Below are 25,031 nucleotides of genomic sequence, written 5' to 3'. Positions count from 1 at the left end.
ATTGTAAGTGTATCTTGTGTTTTTTATGTTGATTTAATAAAAATAAAAAGTAAAAAATAAAAAAACGATACAGATAATAAAAAAAACGATACCGATAATTTCCGATATTACATTTTAACGCATTTATCGGCATCCCTACTATTTAGACATGAAATAACAGCCTATAGACACCTTTAAACTCTTTTAATTCAATATACAGTAATGCTGCCTGAGGCTGAGCCAAACAGTGGTTGGTTGGGTCTCCTCTTGTGGCCAATACCACTATTGATGTTTTAGACATTTTTATGCTTGGAAATGCTTTATTTAAGACCAAAAAACTGTAGAATATGCTTTTAAAAAATATAAATAGTATTGATATTTCTTGTTTAATTAGACATTTTTATGCTTGGAAATGCTTAAATTATGACTTAAAAATTGTAGAATACGCTTAAAAAAATGTTTTAAGAGTAATGATATTTCCTGTTTATTTAGATATTTTTATGCTTGGAAATGTTTAACTTATGACCTAAAAATTGTAGAATATGGTTTAAAAAAATGTCAATTGTATTGATATTTCTTGTTTATTTAGACATTGTTATGCTTGGAAATGCTTATTTAAGACCAAAAAATGGTCCAATATGTTTTTTAAAAATGAAATAGTATTCATATTTGTTGTTTAATTGGACATTTTTATGCTTGGAAATGTTTCAATTATGACCTAAAAATTGTAGAATACGCTGAAAAAAATGTTTAAGAGTATTGCTATTTCTTGTTTATTTAGACATTTTTATGCTTGGAAATGTTAAAATTATGACCTAAAAATTGTGGAATATGTCTTAAAACATTTTTAAGAGTATTGATATTTCTGAATGTAATTATACATTTTAATGCTTGGAAACGCTTAAATTAAGACCCATAAATGTAGAATATGCTTTAAAACATTAAATAGTATTGATATGTCAAGTTTATTTAGACATTCTCATGCTTGGAAATGCTTATTTTAGGAACCCAACAATTTGTAAAATATGCTTAAAAAATGTTTAAATAGGATTGATATTTCTTGTTTATTCAGATGTTTTTGTGCTTGGAAATGCTTAATTTTGTCATGTCTGTTGATCATGTTTTTGTTTTGGCCATGTGTTTGTTTTTTGGACTCTTTTTAGTTCCTGGTTGCACTTCCTTGTTTGTTTGTTTCCATAGCAACTCATTAGTTTTCACCTGTCCTGTCACGCACCTGTTTCACGTTTCGAGTCACGCACCTGTTTTCACCAATCATGTCTGTATTATTTAAGTCCATTGTTTTCTGTTAGTCGGCCTGTCGACATCACATTTATGCTCTGCACCCTTTATGATCACGCTTCTTCATGCCATGTTCACAGTTCCTTGTCAAGTAAGTTTTTGTTTAATGTTTATAATTCTCCGCCACTGTGCGCACCCTTTGTTTTCCTAGTCAAGTTTTTTACCTCCGCTGTGAGCGCCTTTTGTTTATACCCTTTTGAGCCTTTTGAGTTTAAATATTAAACATGTTCTCACCTGCACGCCATGTCCGATCCAATTCATTTGCACCATGGGAGAACAAACCACGCCACAGACCCAGTCATGACAGATGTCGACAGCTAAAACGTTTTCCCGCGAGATTGGACGAAGGAACGTGGGAGGTCCTGCGCGCCATGGAAGCCGAGACACTTCGCTATTCCCCCATGGAGCGCAAGGATCTCATGTAGGGTCCGACCGGCAAACTGGTGCCGATCAGCTCCGTTTGGCCCGGGTACGTCGGCACGTCATCCCTGTCCCGGAAGCGCCGCTCCAGACCGAGGACGTCAGAGAAGGTGAGCGGACAGCACGCTGCGCTCCCGCAAGCTCCTCCTCCTCCGGGCGGAAATGGGCCGCAGCCTGCCCGGCTTCCCCAGGATGACATCACAGACCAGGATTTTTTTTTTCTGAACTCTTTTTCTTTTGATCACCCGCCCCCAGCAAAAGACTCTAAGTCCAAGATAGAGCATTATCAGGACATGTTTTTACAAATTAGAGCTTGTCAATCAGTCACCCAGTTTTCATGCCCCGCCCCCCAGGACTCAAGTCACGCCCAAGTCAAAAAACAATTCTTTTTTTTCACCCACAAAAGCCCAGGTGGAGGGGAAGGAAAGACATTTTGGACAATTTAGAGGGGAGGATTTTGCCCCCCTCCTGACCTCCCTCCACCCACCCCGAAAAACAGTTCCAGACAGTGGGGATCGCCTCTGGTATCCGCTCCTTGAGGGGGGGGGGCTAGGGCTGGGAATTGTTCAGGTGGGGTGGCTCAGCATCGCCACGCCAAGCCGCAACTTCCGGTTCGGCCACCACCACCACCAGTCTTTCGTCACGCCAAGCCACAGCCTCCAGCACGACCACCACCACCGGTTTTTCGGCCTGCCAAGCCGCAACCCCCAGCTAGGCCACCTCCACCTGCTCCACGCCCTGCTCCAAGGCTACCAACATGCCTAGCAGCTCCACGCCAAGTTCCGCCGGTCGCTGCTCCACGCCGCCAAGTGCCGCCGGTCGCTGCTCCACGCCGCCAAGTGCCGCCGGTCGCAGCGCCACGCCGCCAAGTGCCGCCGGTCGCAGCGCCACGCCGCCGAGACCCCCCAAGACCAAGACCAAGACTGAGACCCCCCAAGTCAAGACCAAGACCGAGACCCCCCAAGCCAAGACCAAGACCAGGACACCCCACGCCAAGACCAAGACCAGGACACCCCACGCCAAGACCAAGACCAAGACCAGGACACCCCACGCCAAGACCAAGACCCAGACCCTCGCCAAGACCCAGACCCTCGCCAAGACCCAGACGCTCGCCAAGACCCAGACCCGCCAAGACCAAGACCCGCCACGCCAAGCTTCGCCGGCCGACGCGACGCGCCACGCCAAGCTTCGCCGCCAGACGTGCCACGCCAAGCTTCGCCGCGCCACGCAAAGCTTCGCCGCCCGACGTTCCACGCCAAGCTTCGCCACCTGCTTCCTCTGCAGTTTCCACGTCTGCCACGATGACGATGCATCCACCTCGTCTGCCATGGATGTGGCCAGTCCATGGGCATCCGCCACGTCAGGTACGCCGACCTCCTCGTCGGCCACGGATGTGGCCACTACCTGGTCGGCCGCCACGCCAAGTGCGCCCACCTCCTCGTCGGCCATGGATATGGCCATTCCCGGGTCGCCCACCTTGTCAGGTACAGCTGCGGTCTACGCGTCGCCGCCACTTGATCCTGCCCCGGTGGATTCAGGGACACCTGGTCTGGCAACCCACCGCCATGTCCCCCTCCCGCCCTCCCATGACTCTCGATCCTGCCTTGTTTTATTTGTTTTTGGACATCTGGGATCTGTCCTTAAGGGAGGGGCTCTGTCATGTCTGTTGATCATGTTTTTGTTTTGGCCATGTGTTTGTTTTTTGGACTCTTTTTAGTTCCTGGTTGCACTTCCTTGTTTGTTTGTTTCCATAGCAACTCATTAGTTTTCACCTGTCCTGTCACGCACCTGTTTCGAGTCACGCACCTGTTTTCACCAATCATGTCTGTATTATTTAAGTCCATTGTTTTATGTTAGTCGGCCTGTCGACATCACATTTATGCTCTGCACCCTTTATGATCACGCTTCTTCATGCCATGTTCACAGTTCCTTGTCAAGTAAGTTTTTGTTTAATGTTTATAGTTCTCCGCCATTGTGCGCGCCTTTTGTTTTCCTAGTCAAGTTTTTGACCTCCGCTGTGAGCGCCTTTGTTTATACCCTTTTGAGCCTTTTGAGTTTAAATATTAAACATGTCCTCACCTGCACGCCATGTCCGGTCCAATTCATTTGCACCACGGGAGAACAAACCACGCCATAGACCCAGTCATGACAAATTTAGGATCCAGAAATTGTACAATATGCTAAAAAAAATTAAATGGTATTGATATTTATTTTTTATTTAGACATTTTTATGCTTGGAAATACTTAAATTACGAACCAAAAATTGTAGAATACGCTTAAAAACAAATGTAATAGTATTGATATTGATATTTTAATACATTTTAATGCTTGGAAATGCTTAAATTAAGACCCAAAAATGGAAAATATGCTTTAAAAAATGTTTTTTAATAGTATTGATATTTAATGTTAAGACATTTTAATGCTTGGAAATGCTTATTTTAGGACCCTAAAACATTTTAAAATATGCTTTAAAATGTTTATGTATTCGATTATTTAGACATTTTAATGCTTGAAAATGCTTATTTTATGACCCCCAATTTTTTTTAAATATGCTAAAAAAAATACAAAAATATTATTGATATGTTTTTATTTAGAAATTGTAATGCTTGGACATGCTTATTTTATGACACCCAAAAATTGGAAAATATGCTTTAAAATGTTAAATAGTATTTATATTTCTTGTTTATTCAGACATTTGTATGATTGGAAATGCTTAAATTAAGACCCAAAAATGTAGAATATGCTTTAAAACATTTTTTTAATAGTATTGATATTACAAGTTCATTTAGATACTTATGCTTATAAATGCTTATTTTAAGAACCCAAAAAATTTAAAATATGCTTCAAAAATGTTTAAATAGTATTGATATTTCTTGTTTTTTTATGTTTCGAAATGCTTAATTTAAGACCCAAAAACTGTAGAATATGCTTAAAATTATGTAAATAGTATTGATGTTTCTTGTTTATTTAGACATTTTTATGCTTGGAAATGCTTAAATTAAGACCCCAAAAAATGTACAATATGGTTTAAAAAAATGTTTTATAGTATTGATATTTCTTGTTTATTTAGACCTTTTATGCTTTATGTTTAAATTATGACCCAAAAATTTTAGAAAAAGCTTAAAAAATGTTTAATGGTATTGATATTTCTTGATATTTTTATACATTTTAATGCTTGGAAATGTTTAAATTAAGACCCCAAAATGGAGAATATGCTTTAAAATTTGTTTTAATAGTATTGATATTCAGTGTTTATTCAGACATTTTAATGCTTGGAAATGCTTATTTTATGACCCAAAAAAATTGTAAAATATGCTTAATTTTTTTTTTTAAATATTATTGATATGTGTTTATTTTGACATTTTAATGCTTGGACATGCTTATTTTATGACACCCAAAAATTTCAAAATATGCTCAAATTTTTTTAAATTGTATTTATATTTCTTGTTTATTTAGACATTTTTATGCTAGGAAATGCTTAAATTATGACTTAAAAATTGTAGAATACGCTTAAAAAAATGTTTTAAGAGTAATGATATTTCTTGTTTATTTAGATATTTTTATGCTTGGAAATGTTTATATTATGACCTAAAAATTGTAGAATATGGTTTAAAAAAATGGAAATTGTATTGATATTTCTTGTTTATTTAGACATTGTTATGCTTGGAAATGCTTATTTAGGACCCAAAAAATTGTCCAATATGTTTTTGAAAAATGTAATAGTATTCATATTTGTTGTTAAATTAGACATGTTTATGCTTGGAAATGTTTAAATTATGACCTAAAAATTGTACAATACGCTTAAAAAAATGTTTAAGAGTATTGCTATTTCTTGTTTATTTAGACATTTTTATGCTTGGAAATGCTAAAATTATGACCTAAAAATTGTAGAATATGTTTTAAAACATTTTTAAGAGTATTGATATTTCTGAATGTATTTGTACATTTTAATGCTTGGAAACGCTTAAATTAACACCCATAAATGTAGAATATGCTTTAAAACATTAAATAGTATTGATATGTCAAGTTTATTTAGACATTCTCATGCTTGGAAATGCTTATTTTAGGAACCCAACAATTTGTAAAATATGCTTAAAAAATGTTTAAATAGTATTTAGATTTTTTGTTTATCCAGACATTTTTATGCTTGGAAATGCTTAAATTAAGACCCAAAAATGTAGAATATGCTTTAAAAAAATGTTTTAATAGTATTGATATTTCAAGTTTATTTAGACATTCTCATGCTTAGAAATGCTTATTTTAGGAACCCCAAATTTTTTTAAATATGCTTTAAAAATGTTTAAGTAGTATTCATATTTCTTGTTTATATAAACGTTTTTATGCTTGGAAATGCTTAATTTAAGACCCAAAAATTGTAGAATATGCTTAAAAATATGTAAATAGTATTGATATTTCTTGTTTATTTAGACGTTTTTATGCTTGGAAATGCTTAATTTAAGACCCCAAAAATTGTAGAAAATGTTTTTAAAAAAAAGTAAAATAGATTTGAAAAAATCTGCGATGTGGTGAAACCGCAAATTTTGAAGCTTAATGTTAAAAAAATAAAAAGTTTAATCAACCAAGAATTTCACAACACCCCCTGGGGGTCGCTGAGCCCGTGTTGAAGACCTGTGGTGCAGTGCATATACGTGAGGACTAGATAGGGACTATATACAGTAAGAGTGCATACATAAAATGATGGACTTGTATAAGTTGAACATACTGACTTATATACAGATCAAATGTAAAAATATGATATACTCCTAACTCCAGCTAGTTATAGAACAAAGATTTCAGGGGGGAAACACATTTTTTGGGAACAAATGTGAATAAGTGCATTGAGTCAAATGGGAGGGATGGATAAACATCTCAAGTGAGGGAGTGACAGAAGACGAAAGAGGGAGGGAAAAGAGGAGAATAGAGGGACAGCAGGAGCAAAGTCACTGCTTTTTTCCCTCCAGTGCTCCCTCACTCCTTCTCTCCCGCTGACTCCAGGTTGAGAACAACAGGAAGGTGAGTTCCTCTTCATACTCTCACTGCACCACCTATGCTCAGCTGGCATATACAGTCAGGTTAAAGCTTATTAAGGTGTTCCTAATAGACCTTTGACCTCACCTCTTTTGGACTTCACAACGTTTGTTTGCTTTTGTGTCTGCCGGCTAAACGTGTGCCGCCCGACTTGACGGTTTGCGGAACGCCACCGTTTCCTTTGGCTGGATTCGGGGTCTACTTTTAGCCCGGCCTGTTTGTGCAGCGTCCCTCAAGCTCCTCGTTGTCCCTGCAGACGACTATCAATAAAGTTAGGGGGGGGGAAACACCAATAAATCCTTTGCTCCGCACTGGAATGCCACATTTGGGAAAGAGGAGCCCTTTTCTAATTATACGCTCTGTCAAAGGAAGGAATGTCAACATGGCTTTGCATGATTTCAGGGAATTTTGCGGCGTTCGCATTCCTGCTCACCTAACATTGCCGACATCTCCTCTTCCCGCTCCAGGATGCTCTTCCTCAGCTCCACTCTCCTCCTGCTTCTCCTTCTCTACCCCGCCGAGCTGCCCGCGCAGGAGGTGCGGCTGGCGGGCGGTCGCCAAGCCAACGAGGGGCGCGTGGAGGTGCTGCACGACGGCGTGTGGGGCACGGTGTGCGACGACCAGGTGGACCTCAACCTGGTTAACGTGGTGTGCAGGCAGCTGGGCTTCCAAAGCAGCTTCACCTGGGCGCCCAGTTCCAGGTTCGGTCAGGGACAAGGTGCGTATCGCCCCCCCGGTAGACGGTAAAGAGACCCTCAGTTAAGGCCGTCAAATTGAGCCCGTAATCTCCTTTTTAGGTCAGATCTGGTTGGATAATGTCAAATGTGGAGGAAGTGAGTCCTCTATTGCAGAATGTGGCTCCAATGGCTGGGGGGTCCACGACTGCACCCACGTTGAGGACCTGGGAATCATTTGCAGCCCGGAAAGGAGGCCCGGTTTCTCCGGAGGAAATGCTCTTTCCACCTCCAGGAATGAGCCGAGAGAATCGACGCAGAGAACCCCGAACACGGCGCCGCCGCCGGACCCTTTCGTGCCGTCTGCTCACGGCCGAGGCCACGAGATCGCCCTCCATCGCAACCCGCCGTCCTCCGGCCGTAGCAGGATCTCGCCACAGGAGAACGGCCACGAGATACAGATCCTGCGGCGGTACCGAGGCCCGACCACCCAGCTGTCGCCCAGGCCGGCACAAAGACGGGGGCAGGACACGTCCAGGAGAGGGACGCCGGCGTCGAGGCGCCAGGCTGAGCGAGAGACGAGCAGGAACCAACCGTACAGTGGGAACCATGTCGAGCCAGAGACGGTTTATCCACAGACGCCGGCCGAGACTGACCCACAAACCAGCCAGGTAAACCATACTCTCACTGGGGCGGTATCCCCCAAGGTACTATCTTAGCACCCTTGACTTTTGCATCCTACCTCCAACCTTTTAGCCCACAAAGAGTTACCTTGTCACTGGCCTTGTGGTTAGAGTGTCCGCCCTGAGATCGGTAGGTCGTGAGTCATACCAAAGACTATAAAAATGGGACCCATTACCTCCCTGCTTGGCACTCAGCATCAAGGGTTGGAATTGGGGGTTAAATCACCAAAAAGTATTCCCGGGCGCGGCCACCGCTGCTGCTCACTGCTCCCCTCACCTCCCAGGGGGTGGAACAAGTGGATGGGTCATATGCAGAGGGTAATTTTACCACACCTAGTGTGTGTGTGTGACTATAAGTGGTACTTTAACTTTAACTTGTGATATCTCAATGTGGTATATGTGAAAGAGGAGCGTCCAAAGTGCGATATATGCTAAAAAAAAAAAAAAAAAGGACATAAAAAAGCAGAAAGTAACGAGAAAGTTGACATTTTTTGTCACTTGTTTGTAGGGATCATCCAACAACTCACGATTCGATTTGATACGGAATCCGATTCTAACTGATTCTCGCAATCAATTTGGTGTACAAATTTAAAAATATTTGCAGGGTACAAAAACCCCTCTTGGCTGCTGACATCAGACGTATACACGCAGCGAGGAAATGAAGAAATGTTTTTTAAAAAAACGACGAAAATGATAAAAATGTATTCTTAAATTTTTTTTTAAAAAAGAAGAACTTTTTTATGAATCGACTTGTTTCAGCACCCTTACAATTTTGGTTACTTGGGTTGGTTTTGGCTTCTTTCTTTTTTTCCCCCCAATGAAAAACATCAAAATGTTCAAAATTGCATGCTTTAAAATGGTTTGGACACCCTGGTAGAATGTTCTTTAAGGGTTGGAAACAGAGTCCTACTCTCAACATGTGTATAGGAAAACTTCAACAACCCAAAGTAGGGTGCAGCAACTTACAGCTAATTAAAGAACAAAACAAAATATAGAACATCATTTATTGTCATTGGACTCGGAAAGTACAACGAAATTAGTTTTCAGTGCAACCCGCCCAAGAACTGACACACAGTAAAGAGTTACAGGCTATAGAGAACAGGAAGACTGATGGGTCGCCACCTGCTGGTGCCCCGTAAAGACTTGGAAGGGAAAGATCAACATTGAGCAACAGAAAAAAAACACATATGAGCACATATTTACGACTCACACAAACTTGACACTTGCAATGGCAGGGAGGGGGGGGGGGGCATCGCGCCCGTAACGCAGCAATCAGGGTGCGCAGTGGCAAAGGCGTGGGATTGGGGAGTGGGGTGAGTGTTTGCATAAGTGTGTAGTAGTAGTCCATGGGTGCGTGTTTTGTCCATAAGTCAGTACAGTACAGTACAGTGGTATCTTGGTTTTCATTCGTAAACTATTATAGGCAATTATTCCCCATGAGAAATGATGTTAATCCAATTAATCTGTTGTAGACACCCAAAAATATGAACACAAAACACTTTTTATAGAGAACAATTACAGTTTACATGCAGAAAATAATGTGAAATATATATTGATGATGAATAAAATGGATATTTAACTTAAATAAAGTTATGTGAATATTTAACTTAAATAAAATTTGGTATTATTTAAATATTTCAATAAAATGGATATGTGAATAGTTAACTTCACTTGTACGCAGAATGAAGACTTGTTGGCAAAGACAAGAGCAGAGAGGGAGAAGGAGAGGAATTATTTATTGTAATCAATAATGTTTCCCACCTTTGTTATCAAAGTGCTGGCACTCGCAACTTTATTTGGCCCCATGGTGGATTGTTTTGCAGTCACACTCAATAAAAAATATATAAATATATATTTCTTAATTATTTATTTAAAATTATTTATTGTAATCAATAATGTTTCCCACCTTTGTTATCAAAATGCTGGCACTCGCAACTTCATTTGGCCCCATGGTGGATTGTTTTGCAGTCATACTCATTAAAAAATATATATATATTCCTTTTTTATTTATTCATTCTTATTATTTCTTTCAAATTATTTATTGTAATCAATAATGTTTCCCACCTTGGTTATCAAAATGCTGGCACTCGCAACTTTATTTGGCCCCATGGTGGGTTGTTTTGCAGTCATACTCAATAAAAAAAAAAAAGATATTCCTTATTTATTTATTGATTCTTGTTTTTTTTTCCAAATGATTTCTTGTATTCAATAATATTTCCCACCTTTGTTATGAAAGTGCTGGCACTCACAACTTTATTTGGCCCTATGGTGGATTGTTTTGCAGTCACACTCAATAAAAAATATATATATATATTTCTTAATTATTTATTTCAAATTATTTATTGTAATCAATAATGTTTCCCACCTTTGTTATCAAAATGCTGGCACTCGCAACTTTATTTGGCCCCATGGTGGATTGTTTTGCAGTCATACTCATTAAAAACTATATATATATATTCCTTTTTTATTTATTTATTCTTATTATTTTTTTCCAATTATTTATTGTAATCAATAATGTTTCCCACCTTTGTTATCAAAATGCTGGCACTCGCAACTTCATTTGGCCCCATGGTGGATTGTTTTGCAGTCATACTCATTAAAAAATATATATATATTCCTTTTTTATTTATTCATTCTTATTATTTCTTTCAAATTATTTATTGTAATCAATAATGTTTCCCACCTCGGTTATCAAAATGCTGGCACTCGCAACTTTATTTGGCCCCATGGTGGGTTGTTTTGCAGTCATACTCAATAAAAAAAAAAGATATTCCTTATTTATTTATTGATTCTTGTTTTTTTTTCCAAATGATTTCTTGTATTCAATAATATTTCCCACCTTTGTTATGAAAGTGCTGGCACTCACAACTTTATTTGGCCCTATGGTGGATTGTTTTGCAGTCACACTCAATAAAAAAAATATATATATATTTTTTAATTATTTATTTCAAATTATTTATTGTAATCAATAATGTTTCCCACCTTTGTTATCAAAATGCTGGCACTCGCAACTTTATTTGGCCCCATGGTGGATTGTTTTGCAGTCATACTCATTAAAAACTATATATATATATATTCCTTTTTTATTTATTTATTCTTATTATTTTTTTCCAATTATTTATTGTAATCAATAATGTTTCCCACCTTTGTTATCAAAATGCTGGCACTCGCAACTTTATTTGGCCCCATGGTGGATTGTTTTGCAATCATACTCAATAAAAAAATAAAATAATCCTAATTTATTCATTTATTTATTCTTTTTATATTTTTCAATTTATTTATTGTAATCAATAATGTTTCCCACCTTTGTTATCAAAATGCTGGCACTCGCAACTTTATTTGGCCCCATGGAGGATTGTTTTGCAATCATACTCAATAAATAAATAAAATAATCCTAATTTATTCATTTATTTATTCTTTTTATATTTTTCAAATTATTTATTGTAATCAATAATGTTTCCCACCTTTGTTATGAAAGTGCTGGCACTCGCAACTTTATTTGGCCCTTTGGTGGATTGTTTTGCAGTCACACTCAATAAAAAAAAAAAATATATATATTCCTTTTTTATTTATTTATTCTTATTATTTATTTCCAATTATTTATTGTAATCAATAATGTTTCCCACCTTTGTTATCAAAATGCTGGCACTCGCAACTTTATTTGGCCCCATGGTGGATTGTTTTGCAATTATACTCAATAAAAAAATAAAATAATCATAATTTATTCATTTATTTATTCTTTTTATATTTTTCTAATTATTTATTGTAATCAATAATGTTTCCCACCTTTGTTATGAAAGTGCTGGCACTCGCAACTTTATTTGGCCCTATGGTGGATTGTTTTGCAGTCACACTCAATAAAAAAAAAAAAATATATTTCTTAATTATTTATTTCAAATCATTTATTGTAATCAATAATGTTTCCCACCTTTGTTATCAAAATGCTGGCACTCGCAACTTTATTTGGTCCCATGGTGGGTTGTTTTGCAGTCATACTCAATAAAAAAAAAAAAAATTCTTATTTATTTATTGATTCTTATAATTTTTTTCAATCTATTTCTTGTAATCAATAATGTTTCCCACCGTTGTTATGAAAGTGCTGGCACTCACAACTTTATTTGGCCTTATGGTGGATTGTTTTGCAGTCAAACTCAATAATAAAAAAGAAAGTATTATTTATTTATTCTTATTTCTTTCAAATTATTTCTTGTAATCAATAACGTTTCCCACCTTTGTTATCAAAGTGCTGGCACTGCCACTCACAACTTTATTTGGCCATATGGTGGACTGTAAAGTATAGAGATTTAAACCAACACGTGGGATTCTTTCAATGATACGCTGGCAAACAGACTAGTTTACGACAACCGAGGTGGTATACGAAAACTTTGGGCGAAAACTTAAGGGGAAAGCTTTGTGAAAAACTGTGCCCTACTAAGACAAAAGTACTATTATACTTACTGTACATGTCATTTGCAGCCAATGTGTGTGTAAAAGTTTACAAGCGAAGCAATGCTTCCTAATTTAAATCCCAAGAATCCAATAACACAACTGTTTCCTTTCGCCGTTTCAAATGGCCGCCACTTATAAATCCTCAACGCACCTTTTTAAATGTTTTCCGACAGACTTCTAGCAGCGTGCAGCTGACCGAGGCTCGCCTGAGGGCCGTGCTGTCCGGCAGCCGTGGCGGTTTGGTGAACGAAGGCGTGCTGGAAGTGAAGCACGCTGGGAAATGGCGTCACGTGTGCAGCCACGGTTGGGACCTCACCAGCAGCCGGGTCGTCTGCGGCATGCTGGGATTCTCTGCAGCCGAAGCGTTTGACGAAAACGCCTACAGGTGAGTGAGTGTGTGTGATAGAGTGAGCGTGCACGTGCATGGACACACACGGCCGTGCTATGAAAGGGATGGAAAAGTGTGGTCGGTGGACACTTCCTTTTGCGGAATGGTTGCTCTGTAGCCCGGACGCCTGTTCCATCCTTCTCGGGGACGGTGACCACAACTGCTACCGTTAGTGCGACCACAATTGGCAGGACTTTTGTTCACTGCGGCATTAGCCAAACCCACCAGAACCGTCTGCCCCATTGGCTGCATGGGCCTCGGTGTGTCTTTAAAATAGAGCAAAGGAGTGTGTTATTAATGTCTGACCCAGAATACAAGTGTGCGTGTTATGAAACACTCACATTTTAAGCACTCGTAATTGAAGGGGACAACTGTGTTGTTAGAAAAATAAGTCAAAAACACATCAAATAGACCCTGCAGCCATTTATAGGGCCAAGCGTCATGTTGGTTAACAAATATGTAGTAATCGGCAAATGAAGCCAATGATAATAGGGAAAAATATACAGTAGGACCTCAACTTACGAACAGAGCTCTTATCTCAAAACACTTGTATCTCAAATCAACGTATTGAAATCAATTTAATTAGTGCTCCCCCCCCCCCCCCGCCCCCGCCCCCCATTCCCACCACCAAAAAGCACAGTTTAATATGTAACATCATTTTGAAAAGAAAAAACAAACTATTAGATAATAAAAAATTTTTTTAAAAAACCAACACAATAGAATCTAGTACAAACAACTACAGTAGTTTTATGAATTAAATTAATGTACCAATAATGTACAATATTTACCTTGGAGAGTGGACTTCTACAGTATCTCCTTCCAGCTGTGAGGAATGATGTTAATCCAATTAATCTGTTGTAGACGCCCAAAAACACTTTTTTATAGAGAACAAATAGACGCAAAAAATAATGGGAAATGTTTATCAATGATGAATAAAATGGATATTTAACTTAAATAAAATGATGTGAATATTTAAGTTAAATAAAATGAGGTATTATTTAAATTGAAATCAATTTAATTAGTCCCCCCCCCCTCGCCCCCAATTGCAGCTGAGATAGGCTCCAGCACCCCCCGCCACCCCGTAAGGTAGAGGTCCCCAACCTTTTTTGCACCAGGGACCGGTTTAATGTAGGCATTATTTTCACAGACCGGCCTTCCATGTGTGGCAGATAAATACAGCAAATAAGTGCATGAAAAGTGAATACATGAAAAAACTCACCATAACGTTGAATTAGTGGGAGCCCCTGGTCTTTTCCTTTTGCAAAAAAGTTCTTCATAGACTTTTGTTTTTTACTCATTTTTGCTTGTAGTAGGCTTTTTTTTGGCTTTAGTATGTGATGGGTTATAGGTGATACATCACATTCAGGGACAAGAGCATGGATATATAAGAAAGCTATACTTACCATTAGTTCCAATAGATTTCTATTTCCATTCTAAAAGTTATGTATTCATATTTTGTGCAATATTTCATACGTAGATACACTAATGTTAGCTTTTTTGGTCCAACTTTCCATGCATAAATACATCTGTTATTGCTAACTACTCATGCAATAGGACTACGTGCAATAACAGCAGCACTTTAACTCACTAGGCCAAAGAAGATGTGTATTTTCTACCTCCAGCACAATTATTTGCAACAATTTAGCACTTCTCCATCTGCCTTATGCACTTTAACTACTATGGTCACTTTGTTCCTGATCTGCCCTGATCTTAGGTCATCAACCTGCCGCGGACTGCAGACGGGACCTAGCTTTTGGTTACGATTTGGCACCTTTACATTTGATATGTTTATTAATGTGCATTGTCCCATGTAACAAAGATGTAACAAATATAGCAAATGGCGAAGGAGTTCTATAATACATCTATGATCAAGCTTATTGGTGTGTCTGGTGGCACTGGCAATAGTTAAGTAGGAGAAAATGCGGTCTGTTATAAATTATTTAATGTCTTTCTGTGACTCGATAGGAAAATGCGTCACGGACTAGCGCCGGTCCCCGGACCGGTGGTTGGGGACCACTGCCGTAAGGGACAAGTAGTAGAAAATGGATGAATGTTTGTGGTCTGAAATGGATCAATTGGATTTACATTATTTTCTAATATGAAAAATTGCTTCGGTTCTTGGAACAGATTGCTCATGAAAACCGAGGTACTACATTTATCTCAGCAAACAGTAACAAATAGCGCTTATTAGCAAACCAATAGTGTCTGGTCCCATCAACGCAACTTGTCTATCCCTCTCCACACACACACACACACACACACACACACACACACACACACACACACACACGCACACACGCAAACCTCTAAAACCCCAACCCTCCCACATAAACACACCTCCCCGCCTGTATTGCAAAGCGTCCCACCAGACTGGACATAAACCAGATCCATGTATGCACACAAACAAACATGCAAACAGTGCTCAGTGTGGCCACTCGGTCTTTTTCTGGACAAGAAGACTGACCGCCCGTCCGCACCGAGCCGTCTGTCTCACATCGTCCGTCTCATGTCTCCAATAATTACCCCTTGTGTGGTGCTCAAACGGGCCCAGTCCTTTCCCAGCACCAAAAACTAGCCAATAACCACCTCTCTTGTCCGCCCTGGACATCTTCACAGCGGATGATTGATTACAGGATACTATTCTGCACTTTTTGTTTTAAATAATGGATTGTTTTTCTTTTTCTTTTGTGCAATGGATAACTGACACAGTTTTTTATAAGTAAAAAAAAAGAAAGAAAACACAAACATTTGAAAGAGGTTCGTTGGTGAACCACAGGGTAATTATTGCATTTGTGCTTGTGTTTTTCCATGTATTTGTGAATGGCTGCTAAAGTGCCTGGCCAAGAAGAATATTTCATTAGATCGCCTTAAGCTTTGGCCTGGTTTTACAATCCCAACACCACATGTATTTCTGTCCAGAGTTTGATCCAATATTATGTACTGATTATTAATAGAGTTGGACGGTTCTCAGCAGTAGTTTAGCAATCTCCTTTAGATGTTTTTCTTCACACTGACAGCTAAAATCATGGCGTGATAAGTTAAAAATACAACTAGGACAACTTCAGGTTGTTTTCTTTGTTTTACTTCGGCCCAAAGTAGAACAAGCACATTCTGAAAATGTACACTACCGTTCAAAAGTTTGGGGTCACCCAAACAATTTTGTGGAATAGCCTTCATTTCTAAGAACAAGAATAGACTGTCGAGTTTCAGATGAATGTTCTCGTTTTCTGGGCATTGTGATGCTCCAGAAACTCAATCTGCTCAAAGGAAGGTCAGTTTTGTAGCTTCTGTAACGAGCTAAACTGTTTTCAGATGTGTGAACATGATTGCACAAGGGTTTTCTAATCATCAATTAGCCTTCTGAGCCAATGAGCAAACACATTGTACCATTAGAACACTGGAGTGATAGTTGCTGGAAATGGGCCTCTATACACCTATGTAGATATTGCACCAAAAACCAGACATTTGCAGCTAGAATAGTCATTTACCACATTAGCAATGTATAGAGTGTATTTCTTTAAAGTTAAGACTTGTTTAAAGTTATCTTCATTGAAAAGTACAGTGCTTTTCCTTAAAAAATAAGGACATTTCAATGTGACCCCAAACTTTTGAACGGTAGTGTACATATCACAAATAGTCCTCTTGACAGAACACTTCAAGTTGTTTGAAAATTCTGAGGAAAAAATGTGGTGCATTTTCTAGAACACAATGAACTTAGACTTCATCTCAACTTTAAGTCACAGCCCATCTAGGATTGAACAAAAAACAAAATAAAGCATGAATAAAAACTCTTCTAGGTGTCAACTACCTTATTTGTCATTTCGACTGTTCACTTTCTTTAGATTTGCACCCAAAACAATAATTTTCACAGAACTATATCAATGTGAAGCGTTTTAAGTGGGGTTACCAATTGTTTATTTTACTCCTGTTTGTTTTAAGTTGGGTTGAGGGGGAGTACTGTGTACCTCTTGCTTGGTATACTTGCTCGCACCGGTATAAACTATTTGCTTGTCTAACAGAATTGGTATTGTGACATCCAGTGGACACATTTAGAACAGCAGTTTCTTTAATTAAAAAATGCAGCTCAATTTTACACTAAGCAAACTCATCTCGCGGGCCGGATTGAACCTGTTCCGCCAAATGTTTGATATCCCTGCTTTACAGTATTACATATGGCTCCGTTCGTCAAGGTTTACCTGACACATGAAACGTGACAAATGATCCACTTTAGTCGCCAGATGGTAGTAGAGTGTTAAATATCTTAAAATGTGTTTTGTGGCAATTCCAACTTTGACCACAGTGTCAGTTGCTATGTAGATCGGCGCTTTTCCATCATTTTCAGCCGACTGCGTTGCAAAATGATTAACCCAAACAAAAGTAGTGAACGGAAGGAAAAAATTATAAATTGATAATGTCAGACAAGCAGAAATACACTGTTTAGTAGTCACTGCTTCTTCGGCACCTGCAGTGAGCAAACTTGACCCAAAAAATGGCACCCTAGCACAAACAACACACACCTTTCTGTTTATGTTCGATTCTGCACTTGTCAAAGTAAAGTATTCCGACTTAAGGTGTGATGCATGAGAATGCATGTCATAATCAGATCATTTTATTCAGGGTCCATGTACACAAATGATGATCAGGTTAAATAAATGTCCATGTACACGTGGCTAATGTCGTTTCTCAAAAAATCAAATTTTTACTGCATTGTTGTCTTGCAAAACATTCTCTTAAAGCACCTCTTTGAGAAGAACATGACGTTCATCACCAGTATGTTTTACCGACAGTAAACAGCCCAAGACAAACATTCTTGTTGGTCTAACTTTGTTTTTTTGCTCAAATTTAAGAGTCTCCCAGTTGCACATGGTCGAGTTCCTTGGGACCAATATTTGTTTGAGGCCTACACTCAGACAGTAAAAACAGATCTCTTTGATACTTCTGAGGGCTTGTAAATTGACTTTGGACTTCGTGATGTCATGAATTTTTATGTTTATCTATAAGTTGTTACATATAAATCACGTGTTGCATTATAAAGTTAACACCTATACAAAAGTTTAAAAAATAATTGGCCATAAATCAACATTGTCATCCACCTGTTTTGTTCACTGTGTATATAAATTGTGTACCATTAGCCAAATACCTTTGTCACTAATGTCACCATTGTCACCTACCACCAACCGTGTTTTACTGCTGTTCTTTTATTTTGAAGGCCTGACATTTTACAGGCTGCAGGATGTGTTTTATGCGAATGTTTACCGGGTGTTGCCAAGGCAAAATGGATCAAAAGCTGGCAGTGCCACAGAGGTTTTTTTTAGGGAAAGGGAAAAAAATATGTTAAATATACAAGTGCGGGAAGACACTGAGAAAAAAGTGAGTTTCTAGGGGGAAATGGGAGGGTTAGGAGCCACGGTCTGAGCTCGTACACAAAGTTGTTTGGTACAGTTCCCCAATGTTGGAGTTTGTCCTGTGTTCATATCGGCATATCATCACTTCATATACGGGCTATTCAACTGGCGACCCAGGAGCCAAATGACATCATACGGGCCCCCAAGTTAAAGTTCAAAACTTGACAGACAAACATTTTTGCAGCAAATTCCTAAAAACCCAAGAGGGCTCCTGTTGTATAGAAGAACTTGGACTAGGGCTGCAACAACTAATTGATTAAATCGATTAAAATCGATTATAAAAAATAGTTGGCGATTAATTTAGTCATTGATTCGTTGGATCTATGCTATGCGCATGCGCTGAGGCTACGTTTTTTTGTTTTTTGTTTTTTAACCTTTATTTATAAACTGCAACATTTACAAACAGCTGAGAAACAATAATCAAAATACTAGGGGTGTAACGGTACGTGTATTTGTATCGAACCGTTTCGGTACGGGGGTTTCGTTTCGGTGCGGCGGTGTACCGAACGAGTTTCCACACGGACATATTAAGTAGCGTACTGCACGTTGTGTAAACAATACTCAAAATGCCGGACATTTGAGGCATTTAAGAAACTCCGCCCTGACATCTCCGCAAAAGAGGACATGTCCGGTGAAAAGAGGACGTATGGTCAGTCTATCGTAGCCCGTTAGCTGCTAGCATGCTAGCAGCGACCAGGCTAGGTCCTGACCATACGTCCTCTTTTCACCGGACATGTCCTCTTTTGCGGGGCTGTCAGGGCGGAGTTTCTTAAATGCCTCAAATGTCCGGCATTTTGAGTTAGGGTTGCGTGTATTTTCAATGTACGTTCAGGGTTAAGAAGGTTAAAAACACAACAAATTGTGCGCGCAGCAGCATTCGTGAGGGAGGGGGAGAGACAGAGAGAGCGAGAGAGTTATGATAAACGCGCACGCGTCGTCAGGCTCTGCTTTTTATCCATAGATTTATCAGATTTAATTTTTTATTATCTATAGCAGGGGTGTCAAAAGTGTGCGTTTTTGTAACATTTTCCTTGTTTTATTTGGCAAGTTGAAAGAACTTGGTGCCAGTATGCTGTTTTTTTTTCAATAAAATACTGGAAAGGATAGAAATGTAGTTTGTCTCTTTTATCCGATTATTAATCGATTAATCGGAGTAATAATCGACAGATTAATCGATTATCAAATAAACGTTAGTTGCAGCCCTAACTTGGACCATTGTAAACACATTGGCAGATCCTTGCATTGACATTTAACATTGCTAGCAAACATAGAACATTGGGGTCCATATTGTTACATATTGTTTTTGTAATGTGATTTATGTAACTAAGGTGCTGTAGTTTGTTTACTTCAGATGCAGTTAGTAGTCATTGGTTCAACTTCTTTAGTTGTACTAGTGGTGTTCCTCAAGGTTCCATTTTAGGTCCTCTCTTTTTCATCATTTGGGCAAATCAACTGGTAGCCCGCAAGTTCAGTTCAGAAAATTTGGGAGACCAACATTTGTGCAAATGATCTTTGACTAGCTTGTTGCAGAAAGTCCTTAAAAACAGCAAAATGCTCCTGTAACTGACAAAATAAGTAGAAAAATCTAATGTCTACTGTAGAGGACGCTGATTCTCCGAAACATATAAAATAAGAATAGTAGTGACGGGAGAAGTCTGCCACCTAGTCCTTAGCTTTCTAGAAATGTGGCCCCAAAGCAATTTATATGAATACAACTACCTGAGATGCTTAGAGTTTATAATTGTGTTATTTGTATTTTTGGATTTCTAGTATTGCATGCCATCGTTTGATTTTGTACAAAAAGAAGAAAAACAACAACATTTTCTTCCCTTTCATGTTAGCCATTAGCCCGTCCCTCCAGGATTTTGCGGGCTTTTTTAGTGAGTTTTACAACCTAAAATGCTTGAATTTGCAGCAGCGTTTTCAGAAAGTTGCTGCAATATAGTTGCAATGTTTTTGAGGCTTTTTTTTCCAAATGTAATCAATTTGGGATTTTATGGATTTCTTACGGACTTTTGGAATGTTCATCGTAACCATAACCTTAAAAAAGTACATGATTTAAGCAAAAATCTGAAAAATACTGTATTGTATGTTTTACTTGTTGTATACCACACAGACTAAAAATAAGACCCCCAATTGCAGCAAAAAGTACTAAATGTGGTCAATGTTAAAATGTAGTAAAAATGAGTTATAGTTACAGAAAAAAACACCACCAAAGGCTTCCTTATTGTCCACTGTCTGCTCTGTTGTACAAAAGTTGCAGACCGCTTGAAAAGCATGTCTTAAACTTATCTTAAACAATGATTTATGTTCCAACACATTTACTGCCTCACATCAAGAGCATGTGTAATCAGTTGAGAGCGACCCATAGTGGTCGATTTTGTCAGTAAATGAAAGACGATGAGGGATTATCATCACACTTCAACACATCTGTCATGTAAATCCCGCCTCTTTGCCAAACCAGGATTGCAAATTAAAATATGTCCTTAACTGGCTTAACTTGAATTAACTAACTCATGTCTCTGGCCTTGCCATCTTCTCCCGGGCTGAAGAGCAAAGTGGCTGTGTTTCCTTTGTCTCAAACTTAGTGCCGACAGGCGGAGCCGCCCAAGGCATAAGCGTACTAAGCGCTTGCTTAGGGCCCCGCGGCCACCAGGGGGCCCCCAAAAGCAATTAACAAAAAATTCTTATTTTTTATTTTTTGCATGTATGAGTCTGAGTCAGACTCGTACATGGCAGTGATTAGTATTAATAACAAAGTCGGCCATCAGATTTCTTACAGTGATGTCATAAATGACTTTGCCTCCAGAAAAGCCAGGAAGCACAGGTTTTAAGGAGTGGGTGGAGTGGTGTGGGTGGTGAAGAACAGAGGAACAAAACTGTGATGTGATGGTCAAATGTGTGAATTAAGGACCTTAATTTAAGGTAGTTTATTTTGAATTTTTCCCCAAATATTTTTTGCACATCGTTATGTACATTTACATAGTTTTAATATGTAGTAACTTTATATTTGTTTATAAACTGTTATGTTACCTTGTTTCTGGTAACTCTGTTCATTAATATTATTTAAGTATTTGCTTGATATTTAATTTAATTATGTTGTTTTTGGTACAATTGAATTTGTTCCTTTTTATATATATTTAAGTGATTTTATTGTTGCACTTTATTGTTTTTCTTGCACTACGAATTATTTTTGCACATTGCTGTTTCAGGTTTTTGTTACCAAAAATAATAAAGTGAATCAGAATCAGCTTTATTGTCCAGTTATGTTTAACACACATGGAATTTAACTTCAGTAGACTGCGCTCTCTTTGTACAAAATAAACATTAAATATGAACAATTAACTAAAAATATAAACTAGTAATTAAAGACTAATATGTACAAGACTGATGAGACAAGATGACACTTTTACTGTAAATATAAAGCTTTATCACTTGGACTGTTCAACCCCAGGCCACGCTTGTAGCTGAATGTTTTCTACATTTTAAGATTAGGAACTATGTGGCATTCTGGACATCATTCGTTCATTCATTGGTATTATTTATGTTCTTAACTGGGCCACCCCCATATCTTTATAAATGACATGTCATTTGTAAAGACATGCCAGGCTGACAATAGGATAATGTAAACAACACTGCCAGAGCCGCAATGAGTTTATAGTAGGTGTGTGAATGATCAACAATCAATATTATTGGCAGAAATAGAGGGCCCCAAAATCAAATTTTGCTTAGGGCCCCATGGAGGCTTGGGCCGGCACTGCTGACAGGTCTTTAGGTTTTTGGGCTGGTACAAGTCCCGTCTGTGTAAGGTCTGAGATGTTAGGGTCACAGGGACACAGGCTTCTTACTTTTGTCATTGTGCCAGCGAAGGTAGGGACAGGATGGTAATGTTCCCCTGATATCTCTAAGATCTTGCCTTCCTCGGTGGGGCTCCTGGTTTCTAGGGATCTCTTTTCCCACAGTCTCTCCGTCTCTAAGTGAAACGGGTTGACCTCTAATCTGGTTGTAACCATGATGTACATTTGTTTAATAAACGTCATTACTAAGCAACTAGTGGGCCTAAAACTGGATGTGTGACACATGTGCTATCCTCTGTTAACAGATACTACACTAGTTAAATATAAATATATGTAAACTAAATAAAGCTTACCACTGTAGACAGGGAGTAAGTAGGTCTGAGGTACGCGGGAGGACGTTGTGCTGTTTAAATAGTTTAATTATTGTTACATGTTACTGTAATTGATTGTCTACACAGGAAATAATCCTTAATTTTGATTAGACAGTTGAAGTGTGTGATGCTCAGGGAAAAAATAGACTGGCGAAAATGACCATTTTTGAGAGTTGCGAAGCCGTGCATAATTTGCGTGAGTTGGTACAGTCGTGACATCACAACTTCCTGATTAGCTTCCTGACAAGAATGTCTCATCAATACCTTCTCATGTTTATAAGACATGCCCATTTGTGTTTGAGCTTTAATTGGAGTCTGACGGACCCTTTAACCAAGAGCTCTTCTGTCGGGAACCCAAAATGTTGAAAGAACCATATTGGACCAAAAAAATAAAAATAAAAATATGTCTGGAGCCGCAAAAAATTAAAAGCCTTATAATGAAGGCAACACATGATGTAAGTGTCTATATTAGCTATATTAGCCTACTATCAAAGGCTGACACAAATCTTTCTTGACAGAAATGCTGTATTTTAATTTTTATTCTACACATTTTTGCAACATTGGAAATCATTAGTAAAATGGAGGCTTCTCAGAAGGTGAGATAACTCCTGGAAATGACTGCATTAGAATGGCCAAAGTTATAGATGTGTGTGTCCAAGTTTAAAGAAACGGCAGGCTGTCTTCTTCTAATGGATTTATTACAATCATTGCAAGCTGGGTAATGTTTGCTGTGGTCTGGAACAACATGGCACACAAACAAGTATGAGAATTGCAGCCAATATTACATACAGATAATGTGTCATGAGACATGTAAATAAAGATTAAATACACAAAGGACATAAGTAAAGGAAATTAAATGAGTTCAAATATACCTACAAACGAGGGATAATGATGCTATATGTACACACAGCTAGCCTAAATAGCATGTTAGCATCGATTAGCTTGCAGTCATGGATTGACCAAATATGCCTGATTAGCACTGCAGCAAATCAATAAAATCAACAAAGCTCACCTTTGTGCATTCACGCACAACATAAAACATTTGGTGGGCAAAAAAGACAAAGGAGTGGCATAAAATACGTCTTTCTTTAGCTGCATTGGAGAAAGTTGTACATGTAAAAACTGCGATGAGTTCAATGGTCGCTGAAATTAGTAGGACAAAACGGTGCTTGCCAAATACTCTCATCAGTGAAGCAAGTACAACATAAACAGTGGCTTTTTTAAGAATTAGGAAAATTTGTGTTATGTTTGTTCTTCTACAGAGAATATATCAAAACAAAAAATATATTTTTTCTTCATCTTTTTCCATTTTCACACATCTCTGAAAGAGGTCCAGGGAGCCACTAGGGTGGCGCTAAAGAGCCGCATGCCGCTCTATAGCCATGGGTTGCTGACCCACGTCTCAAACGAACATTCTGGCTGCTGGGTCAGCACTATGTGGACGTTCGGTGGCTCTTACATGTCTTGCAACGTTGAAACGCTTACAAAAGGTGTCATGACAGACGTCTCGTTACATTACCTCGATAATCTGTTTGGTTCCTCTGTACATCTTTTCCAAAGCCTTCCACACCAATTACGCTACATGCCAACACAGCCTCTCTGGGTTGCATCTGTCTGTGTGGAGTCAGTCAGACCTGCCGCCACTTGACGTAGCCAATTGTTCCACTCTGGAAGCTTTTCCGCGAACACAACTTAATGACAGGTTATCTCTTCTGTTGACACTGAGCGACTCTTTCCAATTTGGTTTTGGGATTGTGGTGGTTAGGCTTGCACAGAAAAAATCCTGCATCAAGTTGACTTTTTAAAACTGTTGAAATCCCAGCACAGGGGGCAGAGTAGGCGCCTTGTGTGGCTATAGTAACAACTACCACGTGACACTTGTATTATTTAATATAGTAACATAAACAAAAGAATGTCAGCTAAAAGCTCAAACAAACCAAATTTTGAAAAAAAAAATATATATATATATTTTAACCAGAACCATGGGCAAATGTTTTAAAAAAAATACAAAAGTAAACAGTCTGAGACCAACAAAAGGACCATTCCAGCCAATTGGTACTGTTTGCTTGTTGGAACTCCTTCAAAATAAACTTACATTTCTGATAATACATAATACACATATTAAATGACTGTAATTTCCGGTTCCTAAGTTTAAGATAACTTGTTTGAGTAACAGGTCTGAAAGTAACAGGAGTGAATTTGTAGCATAGAAATTTGCTAATAAATGAAATATAGCGACATGACGTTTATGCTAACTGCATGAAGACACGTGTAATGCATCAAACAAAAACATTTTAGGTAACAGGACTGTGCTGAGATTGTAACCATGCTCCTCAAGTCGTAGTTGGAAAATCATCAAATATTCCAAAAAAATGAATGTGTGAATTTACTTTTGGCCTATCTGTGGCGTACAGAGGATATGAGTGATGTCACTTCCTGCGGACCATGTGACTTGCGGAATAGTCCAAATGATTGAAATGGTAACAGGAATGAGTGAAAACACAGGGACACGACTAAAATGTGTGGTTAATTTGTTTG

General features: G+C 38.5%; 1 protein-coding gene across 1 annotated transcript in view; it reads left to right on the top strand.

The window, feature by feature from the left end:
- The first annotated feature begins 6,659 nt into the window (after positions 1 to 6,659).
- LOC133639276 (lysyl oxidase homolog 4-like) overlaps positions 6,660 to 25,031 on the top strand; it is a 52,957-nt gene continuing 34,585 nt past the window's right edge. The window contains exons 1-4 of the mRNA XM_062032477.1: positions 6,660 to 6,711; positions 7,194 to 7,444; positions 7,524 to 8,071; positions 12,706 to 12,917. Coding sequence (XP_061888461.1) covers positions 7,195 to 7,444; positions 7,524 to 8,071; positions 12,706 to 12,917 — 1,010 coding nt within the window. The 5' untranslated portion in view covers positions 6,660 to 6,711; position 7,194. The remainder of the gene's footprint in view (positions 6,712 to 7,193; positions 7,445 to 7,523; positions 8,072 to 12,705; positions 12,918 to 25,031) is intronic.

The sequence above is a fragment of the Entelurus aequoreus genome, linkage group LG22 (genome assembly GCF_033978785.1).
Source record: "Entelurus aequoreus isolate RoL-2023_Sb linkage group LG22, RoL_Eaeq_v1.1, whole genome shotgun sequence".
Taxonomy (NCBI): Eukaryota; Metazoa; Chordata; class Actinopteri; order Syngnathiformes; family Syngnathidae; genus Entelurus; species Entelurus aequoreus.
The sequence above is the reverse complement of the archived record's forward strand: the minus strand, read 5'-3'. Positions and strand labels throughout refer to the sequence as shown.